Here is a 10132-nt window from a genome sequence, read left to right as displayed (position 1 = left end):
ACAATCTAACTAAATGAAGCTTCAGCAATGTTTTTACATTTGGAATCTCATGTAGTGGGAAAATCTAAGCAATGGTGTTAGCAAAAAAGCCACCTATCAGACATTTTAATAGTAGTAATTCACTTTCTCAATTTTAAGGAAAGCGAATTACTACAATTAAATGGGAAAATGTGATTGCCCATTGCGTAATATGTGTAACAATATAACTTTAAGTTAAATAATTGTGATTGAACTGAAGCCTACCAGCCTCCCTGTGGTAACTTCTCCCACAAATAGGAAATTGGTTTCTTTTGTAGGTTTTTGATTTTTGCTACTTCTTAAACCATCTTTCATAATTAAAAAAAAAAAAAAAGGAAGAGGGGGGATGTTGTCCGAGATACTAAAAAATTTCAATCACGGAGAAAGAAATTTCGCACAGATTATGTACATCCTTAGTTACAATAGTACTTGGACCAAATTTTAAATCCTTTAGCACTTAGCAATTTACCAATAGATAATTTAAAAATTTGAGACGTTTGTTACATTTAAGAGATATTTATTTATTTTTACTATGCAACTCATAAAAAGAAAAAAGAAATCAATTAAGTTTTTGGAGGAGGCTAATTTCAAGAAAAAATATTTTCCTATGAGGTTTTTCATTATTCATTAAATATATGACTGCTCCACTGCTTTCATTTGCTTTTTCAGTTAATTTTCATTTGAGAAATTGTTACCCAATCAGAGTTTTTACAGTTTTGCTATTACTAACATTGTAAAGATAAGAAATAAAAAGGATTGTCATGAGCAAGGTTAAGAACTTTATTGGATGAAAGATGTTGCTTGATGAAAATGAATCAATAAACTTTATAAACGAAACATTGAATGAAAATTATAACTGTAGTCAAAATGAGATGTCTTCTGCTTCACTTAAACTAGGTGTTTTTATAAATTGCTTAGAGTTTGCCTATCAAGAAGGTCTTCTGAAAGAAGAGCTAGCTAGTTTTCTGTGTTTTTTTAATGAACTGCTAAATGAAATTATATCCACCAATGAAGGTAAGTCATTCATAGCTAAACACATAAATTTATTTAGTAAAAAATATTAGATATTAATACTTAATACATGCATGTGTATACTAATACTATTATTTGCAAATAGGATGAAGTATTTTTTCTTTTTTTTCTTTTGTAGAAAATTATTTTGAAAAATGTGAGAGCATACTAAAATCACACATTCAAAAATTATCAAATCAGTTCAATACAATGTTCTTAAAATCTACTCTTGAATTTTTATTTTACACAATTATTCAGCATCGCAGTTTGTACAAAATTGCATTTTGCAATGAACAAGATGAAAAAGTAGCTGAAAATATACAAATGAATTTGGAAACAATATCAAATCAGTTAGAGGATTTAGCTAATGCACAAGAAATAGAAATTTGGGAAAGAGAGCAAAAGCTGAAAGAGCATGATGCAATTTTTTTAACAAAAGAAAAGGTTAGTTACTTTTATATGTGTAAGCATACAAATTAATTTTGCTTTCATTTATTTACATTGAATAGAGTACTCATCTTTTGTGATATATTTGGTATGATCCAATACATCTGCAATTGTTAAAAACCTATCCAATATAAAGATGTTGCTTAAAAGGCTAATAAATGTAACTGAAAAACACTTTTTTGAATGGTTTTAAAAATTTCGGCTACAATAATCAAAAAGTTAGTCATATGACAGGGGCAAGTGTTTTGTTATTTCCACATCAAATGCAGGATCAACAAAAGTTGCTTTTGCATTTTGTAAACTTGATAAAATGTTTTTTTACTTTGAGTGGAAAGTATATTCTTGCATCTGTTTCTCCATACATATGGTACTATTGTCTTCAAATCTTCAAAAGTTAAGTATTTTGCAGAGAAATAGGCTTACATTAACTGAAGAAAAACAAAGCAGTATTAACTGTCTAATAACTGCTACTGTTTCTGATTGTCATAGCTGCATATCAACTTAAAAAAAGTTAAAATTACTATGGAGCATTTTGTTACAATAGTTTAAAAATAATTATAAAGCTTTATAACACAGCTCTGCACCATACATGTCAGGTTGCTAAGACTATTTATGCTTTAGTGGATGTTTTGAGCTATAGAATTCTCAGCAGGAGAAGAATCTGAAATAATCATTTGTCATTAATAAGTCATTTGCTTTAAAGTTTAAATGACTACAGAAAGATATATTATTTTAGCAGATGCTGCATTAAGGAAAATATAAGATTAACTTAGGAGTTTATTGAAAAAAAGTTTCACTTGCATTAATCAACAGGAATTTTCCTCCAGATTTTTTGATGATATTAGGAATATATAATTTTGTATGTGGTAATATATATCAAATAGTGTAGCTAATGTTTTTATTTAACAAAGAGAGAAAAAAAAATTGTAGCATTATGCTCTAATTTTTTTTTTTTTTTAATGCAAAAAAAGTAACTCAGAGAGCTATACAAAGCCAAATAAATGGAAAAGCTCACTTATTAAATTAAAATCTGCTGGTTTGAAAAAATGTTTCCTAATTATCAAATTTGCCCAATAAGGAATAAAATAAGGAACAAAATAGTAAAGTGAGAGTCACCTTTGACACTAATTTTTAGCATTTGGTATGCAGTTTGAATATGGAAGTGCCATGTAATAGTCTGTTCATGACACCTTCATATCTGACCTGTATATCATGCAAAGTATCAGTCTGATGTGTTATTCATTTGCAATTTATATATATATATATATATATATATATATATATATATATATATATATATATATATATGCAACATTTGAGGTATATGCAACATTTGAGGTATATGCAACAATTGAGGTATATCTGGATTTGAGTAGCTAAAGTTTCTTAAATAACTTACATGATCTTTGATTTGATGGTTGATTTGAGGTTCATGTTTCACAAGCTACTCTTTGTACCAGGTTTTGTCCATACCTCACCCTAATTGTGTTGTACTATCCATACCTCACCCTCATTGTGTTGTATTATCCATACCTCACCCTCATTGTGTTGTACTATCCATACCTCACCCTCATTTATTATATTCAAGCATTGAATATGATAAATAAGAGTGAGGTATGGATAGTAAAACACAGAAAAAAAAAACAAAGTGAACCTCAGATTTTCTAGTTTTAGACATTTTCAAAGAACATTTTCAGGATATCATGTTATTGAAAAAGACCAAAATATCCTTTTCTTTTGGTCCTTTTCAATAACATGATATCCTGAAAATGCATAAAATGAGGCAAATGACTATTATGATTTTCATTTTTCGTTTATATTGCAAACATAATTCAATAAAACTAATCAAAATTCAACTATATCAAAATGAAAATAATCTTATCAAACTGGTCTCCATTAATGGTGGTAAACTTTACTGGTCTTTACTGGTAAAATTAACTAGTCTCCACTAATGGTGTTCTAGCTTTATTAGATCAGCTTTAAATTAAAGTGTTTAATTAATTTAGTTTTAGAAAATATCAATTAAAGTGAATTTCTAATAATATTTACTCAAATTCCGCTTAAAAATGACAAAATTCAGATATGTAGTGGACATCTAAATAAAATAAGTTTTAGGAAATGTACTGGACAGTTGTAATTTGGTATCCTATAAAGCCATTTAAGAGCAGAAATCTGGTTTTTTTTTCGTGTTTGATGCATCCTGGTGTGATAAATTATACATACTTTGATGAATATTTACTACAAACGTGTATGCATATAAAAAATCAAGGTGAAAGAAAAAAAATGTTTTTGTTCTTCATAAAATCAAAATTATGACTTTTTCCTTAGAAACGTGACGAATCTTGTTTGAATTGAAGACAAGAGTGAGTTTACTTGAAAATTCTGAGGTTAAAATTTATAACAAAAATATTAAAACATAACACGTTCATCTATCAAATTCGTATTTCTGTTACTTTTTAATAGTTTCATGTGAAAGAACGCTATATATCACCTTCACCGCGTAAGAAAGTAAATTTTCGCAAATATGCGACATAACGTTTTCATCCGTCAATTCCTTTCTTATATTAAAAACCTGTGTTAATCTTCTATTAATATTTCAAATAGAAACTACTTATCTTCAATTTAATTGATCCTTCAAGTAAAATATAATTATCTTTGATTCAATTTATCGTTTAATCTAATCTTTAACATTTACTCGCCTTTTATGTAATAGAGTGCTTTTTTTTACTATTTTCCTCAAAACATTATTCAGAATCACAATTGAATCAAAACGGGGGACATTTTTTGTTAATTAAAAAAAAGTCATTTTCGTTGAAATGGAATTTCAATTTTCATTGTTCTGTTGCATTTTTATTTGTTCCTAGTTTGCTTGATTTTTAGTTTTAAAGTTGTATTTGAGAACTGAAGAATTTGACTAACTAATGTTAAACCTCCCATCTGTAGGCAATGTGAAAAAAATGTGTTAATAAATAAAATAACAATTTTGATAAACTTTTTTTGAAACTATTTATTTACGTAAAATGTGACTAACGAAAAAAAAGAGTAGCGAAGTGGGCCTTAAACGTTATTTTCGGTTTTTATATAAAAGTTTAGTGTTTATGACTTATTCTGTTTTTTAATAGATATTTTCTTACAAATGAAAAAAATTCAAAAACCTAGAATGAATTTCTAAGTCGACTCGTTAAAGTCACCATTAATTTAGACCTCAACAAATAATTGTAAACAGTGGTTGAAGAAATGCAACACGTAACGCCACATGTATATCGATCGTTAACTGAATAGGTCTTCGATGATGTAATAGTTTGTTTATACTTTAAGTAAACAGCCGCGTTACAATTCGGCTAAAAATAACCATATTTTGGATTTCGGTTTTCACAAAACGAAAACCTCTCTCTGCAAAATAAACTGTCCTCTGTCTCCGAAGAGGAACCAAATGCCTTAGTTTTACTTCGTTCTTAAATTGAGACCTCACCACGAATAGCTTGAGTTCAAGAATTAAGTTTTTGAAGTAATCGTTATATATATATATATATATATATATATATATATATATATATATATATATATATATATATATATATATATATATATATATATATACATACATATATATATACATATATATATATATATACATATATATATACATATATATATACATATATATATATATATATATATATATATATATATATATATATATATATATATATATATATATATATATATATATATATATGTGTGTGTATATATATGTATATATATGTACACTGCAGGCCAAAAGTTTCCGGACACTTGATATTTTTTATATAAAAAGCTAAAATCGATCCTGTATCATTAAATTAATCAATAATATTATTTATAATACTTAAACTTACTAATTTTAAGTGTTTATGTAAGTTTGAGGTCAGTAATTAGGTATTGCTGGCCTCAAACTTACATAAATAAGTTTGTTTTTTTAATTGCTTATTTTAACTTGATATATAGCGTTACATAACTCTTAAGAGTTTGGTCTTGTTAAAGTTATTTACTTGTTGAAACATGAAGGAAATATTTATAATATAATGATATCCGACTAAAATTATTAAGAATATTTAGTTTTGTTTAGTTTTCATTTGGTATTAATGACGGTTGTATTAAAAAATCTTCAAAAAAAATTTAAAATTTTATAATTCGACTATTTAATTAAAAATATGGGTAAAAAACCTTCTTTAACGGTTGCAAAACTTTCTGAAATAATTACATTACATAAAGAAAGTTATTCAGTTCGTAAAATTTGCAAAAAATTACAAGTTGCCAGAAGTACTGTACAAGATACCATCAAACGATGGAAAGAAACAGGCATTTTTGAAGACAAAAAAAGATCTGATAGACCACGAAAGACAACAAAAGCTGAAGATAATAGTATAATATTGATGAGTAAAAGAAATCGAAGACTTACGGCCCCGGAAATAACTTCAGGCTTTAATAGGAGTCATTCAAAATCTATTTCATTAACCACTACGAAACGACGTCTTAGACAAGCAGGACTTTCTGGTCGTATAGTGGTCAGGAACCCGTTGCTACGGATTGGAAATAAAAAGAAAAGGTTACAATGGGCTATAGACCACCAAATTTGGACAGAAGAAGACTGGGGAAAAGTACTATGGACCGACAAGTCCAAATTTGAACTGTTGGGGCAAAGACGTAGAATTTGCATCAGAAGAACAACAAAAGAAAAAATGATCCCAGAGTGTTTAGTGCCGAAAATCAAGCATGGTGGTGGGTCAGTTATGGTATGGGGATGTTTTTCTTCTGCTGGTGTAGGTGACCTAGTTAAAATTTAGGGTTTTATGAAAAAAGAACAATATAAAATAATTCTAGAAAACAATGCTATACCTTCTGGCTTAAGAACTATTGGTTGTGGTTTTGTTTTTATGCAGGACATTGACCCTAAACACACCTCAAAATTATGTAAGAACTATATAAAGGAACAAGAGGATAATGGTGTTCTCAAAAACATGACCTGGCCAGCCCAATCACCAGATTTGAACCCAATAGAGTTACTGTGGGAAGAATAGGACAGAAAGGTCAGACAAAAATGCCCAACATCCAAAGAGCACCTGTGGCAAATATTAGAAGAATCCTGGTTATCAATTACACCCGAAATAATAAATAAATTAATAGATAGGATGCCACGGATCGCAAAAAAAGTGATAAAAACTCGTGGGTTATTTTGTGACGAAAAGACAGTTTAATAATAATAGTGTTGTTAGTATTTTTTTTATTTCATTTTTTGGCTTTTTTTTTTCTTAAATAGTAACTATATGTATCTTTTAAAAAATAAATATGATATTTGAATTTTATTGAAATAATTATGGGATTTTGAATTAAAAAATTAAACAAAATCCAAGTGTCCGGAAACTTTTGGCCTGCAGTGTATATATATGTATATATATATATATGTATATATATGTATATGTATATATATGTATATATATGTATATATATGTATATATATGTATATATATATATATATATATATATATATATATATATATATATATATATATATATATATATATATATATATATATATATATATATATATGTATGTATGTATATATATATAATATATATATATGTATATATATGTATATATATGTATATATATATATATATATATATATATATATATATATATATATATATATATATATATATGTATGTATGTATGTATATATATATAAGGCAACCAAAAAGGTTCGTGCGGTTTTGCAGATTCATAAGTAAATACACATAAAAACAGTTTTAATAAAGTTTATTCTGAAAAATAGTCTCCTTTAGAAAGAATATCTTTCTCCCATCGTGAAACAAGCTGGCATATTCCATTTTTATAAAAGTCTTGAGTTTGGGAGCGAAAAAATTGAATGAACTTATTTTCGAGATCTTCTCTATTTCGAAACTGTCGATTCCTCATATGATTGTCCAGGGCCAAAAACAGGTGGTAGTCGCTTAGCGCAAGGTCTGGTGAATGCGGAGGGTGAGGTGGAATCTCCCATTGTAAACGTGCTAGAGTTTCCCGCGTGATTTTTACCGTGTGCGGTCTGGCGTTGTCCTGATGGAATACAACACCTTTTCTGTTTGCCAAAGCTGCTTGTTTTTGGTGAAGAGCAACCGAAACTCTGTCCAATTGGGCTGAGTATATCTCAGCAGTAATGGTTTATCCACTTTGTAGCAACTCATAGTGAACGATACCTGCTGTAGTCCACCATACACACAGTAAAACCTTTTGTTGGTGAATGCTTGGTTTAGGAGTCATCGGTACTGGATCGTTACTGGCTAGCCAATTATATGTTCGTTTTTTGTTGCAGTACGTAATCCATTTTTCGTCGCACGTCAACATCCGGTCAAAAAATGGCATTAAATTGTGGCGGGAAAGCAATGAAGAACAAATGGTTAAGCGCTGTAGCTTGTTTGTTTCACTCAACTCATAAGGTACCCATTTGCTCAACTTCTAACGTTTTCCAAATTGGTGCAAATGTAAACGAACAGTTTCATCACTCACATTAAATCTTAAGGAAAGGTCCTGACACGTTTGACTGGAGTCCTGCTCGATTGCCAGCTTGATATCCTCGTTGTTTACGATGGATGGTCTTCCAGATCTTGGTTCATCTTCAAGGTTTTCATATCCAGAAGAAAATTTTTTAAACCACTTTTGACCCGTCCGTTCTACTATGGTACCTTCCCCAAAAGCAGCGCATATCTTACAACAAGCTTCTGCAGCTTTGGTTCTAAGTTTAAACTCATAAAGTAAACAGGCGCGAATTATCGCATCTGACACAGCCATACTCCACTTAAGACTTTTGAATTTAAAACGCACTAATAAAACTTATGAAACACACTGATTGATTCTCCTTAAAACAAGCTTTAATTTATATGCAAAATCATCCCCCCACCACAACCAGTTTTCTTAATACATTTCTTAGAAATAGGCAATTAGGATAAACCGCACGAACTTTTTTGGTTACCTGATATATATATATATATAGATTACTCCAAAAATTTAATGTAAGACACAAGGTCCCTATTCTGCTTGCATATGACAGCACTCGTTTAAGTAAACCAAATTTATTGACTCGCTGTGTTCAACTACTTTTACTTCCTTATTAAACTCGTGATGGATTACTGTTAGCACGTCGTTTATGAGAATATTTGAATGTCACAAATTACTTTCTTACACAGAACTATTTGTTCTGCTAAAACTGTTTCCTTTGTAGAGTTTTCATCCCATTTGACACAATCTGTAAAAAACACTGTTTTTGCATATTTTTTTTTTTATTCTTTAAAAAAATGATTTAAACTATTTCACCTAAAGGATGGCATCGTACTATAATACATTGTTAGTGTATTAGTTTCATTTAGAATGAATACAATCTACAAATTCAAACAAGAATATTTTTTGGCACCGATTTTACTTTTGTAGCGATATCTATTAGGACTTTTAGTCTAGTTGCCACCCTTTGGTATTAACCACAAACTCAGAGTCACGCCTCAGATATGGGATGTCTCGGAATTAATTTCAAATTTTACGTTTCAACGATGTAAACCATCAATGAACTTTTTTTTTGCTCAACCATCATCATCAGTTTACTTTTTCTATTTTTTTTTTTTTGAGTGTCATTTTTTTGAGAGTGTATATCATCAAAGTTGCATCTTGTGATTTAAACTAAGTACAATACCAAATAATTTTTTTTACCGATATTTTGTCGTAATCATTCCGATGAAATTTGTTTTTTTCTAATATCATATCGGAATGATAACGATACGGAATTGAAACGATCCGCAGACGCTTAATCTTGTGTGTGATTATTTTAAATCTTTTTTATCTAGGAGATTGAGATTTATGGACTTGAAGCAATTAACAAGTCTCAAAATGACTTAGAGGCTTACATGGGTACTATCAATCAAATGGAGCGTATTACCCTAAAAGATATCACCGAAGTTGTGGTCTCGATTGTCCAAAAAAATTGTGAGTTGACAGCAATAAAGTTGGAAGTTCTCTTGGAGAAAAGTAAACACATGTTGATAAGTCAACTTGAAAAAACGAAGATAATTAGTAATAATCCTATGAATTGAGTAGGATAAAAGGTTTCAAATGTAAATATTATCGGAATATCGGTTTTTGTGTTTAAACTCCCGTTTTTAGTTTTAATAACTGAATTTTTTTAAAAATATCTCTATTATCTAATTAGTTGTAGTTCTTAATTTAATGAGTTAATAAAGTGATTTACACGAGGAGATATATCAGCTTGAAAATTCGAGGGTATTAGTTATTTTCACTGTGAAGGACATGCACAGAGTATGAGTTTTGTGTAAACCCTTCATCCATAATTAATCTAAATGCATCAATGGTGTCAAAACATCACGACAATAAGAAGTTGTTCCGCTTTTGGCAGTACACACATTCTGAGTTTGAAATCTCCTCAACTTTTGACACATTAGTCCATTTTACATCATTTCTACAAGTTTAAACAGTTAAATCATTACTCTCACCGCATGAATTTTCTTCTACGTCATCACCGCTGCTACTTTCTGAATTGTAAACAAAAGTATTACTTTCATCGTCACCAGAAAGATTATCATCAACAACATCTGCCTCGTCATTTTCTTTTGT

At 29.2% G+C, this 10132-nt stretch overlaps 1 protein-coding gene across 2 annotated transcripts; it reads left to right on the top strand.

The window, feature by feature from the left end:
- The first annotated feature begins 395 nt into the window (after positions 1-395).
- LOC145190685 (uncharacterized) lies at positions 396-9706 on the top strand. Of its 2 annotated transcripts, none has more exons than XM_090091590.1 (3): positions 396-1032; positions 1288-1473; positions 9349-9706. In XM_090091590.1, exons 1-3 carry the CDS (start codon positions 1009-1011, stop codon positions 9592-9594), a joined length of 456 nt encoding a protein of 151 aa, XP_089947716.1. In that variant the 5' UTR covers positions 396-1008; the 3' UTR covers positions 9595-9706. The 2 variants fall into 2 exon arrangements, with proteins under 2 accessions (XP_089947716.1, XP_089947714.1); XM_090091588.1 differs by having other exon boundaries at positions 411-1032; positions 1169-1473.
- Positions 9707-10132: the final 426 nt, after the last annotated feature.

This window comes from Hydra viridissima, unplaced genomic scaffold (genome assembly GCF_058129835.1).
Source record: "Hydra viridissima isolate aposymbiotic clone 2 unplaced genomic scaffold, HvirCarnegie_v1 scaffold_6, whole genome shotgun sequence".
NCBI classification, from domain to species: Eukaryota; Metazoa; Cnidaria; class Hydrozoa; order Anthoathecata; family Hydridae; genus Hydra; species Hydra viridissima.
The sequence above is the reverse complement of the archived record's forward strand: the minus strand, read 5'-3'. Positions and strand labels throughout refer to the sequence as shown.

Bases quoted from the DNA above. Each gene is read 5' to 3' on its own strand.
- LOC145190685 (XM_090091588.1), top strand. From the start codon at position 813: ATGTTGCTTGATGAAAATGAATCAATAAACTTTATAAACGAAACATTG. The intron at 1,033-1,168 runs GTAAGTCATTCA...TTTCTTTTGTAG, and splicing joins AATTATATCCACCAATGAAG to AAAATTATTTTGAAAAATGT. The intron at 1,474-9,348 runs GTTAGTTACTTT...TTTTTTATCTAG, and splicing joins TTTTTTTAACAAAAGAAAAG to GAGATTGAGATTTATGGACT.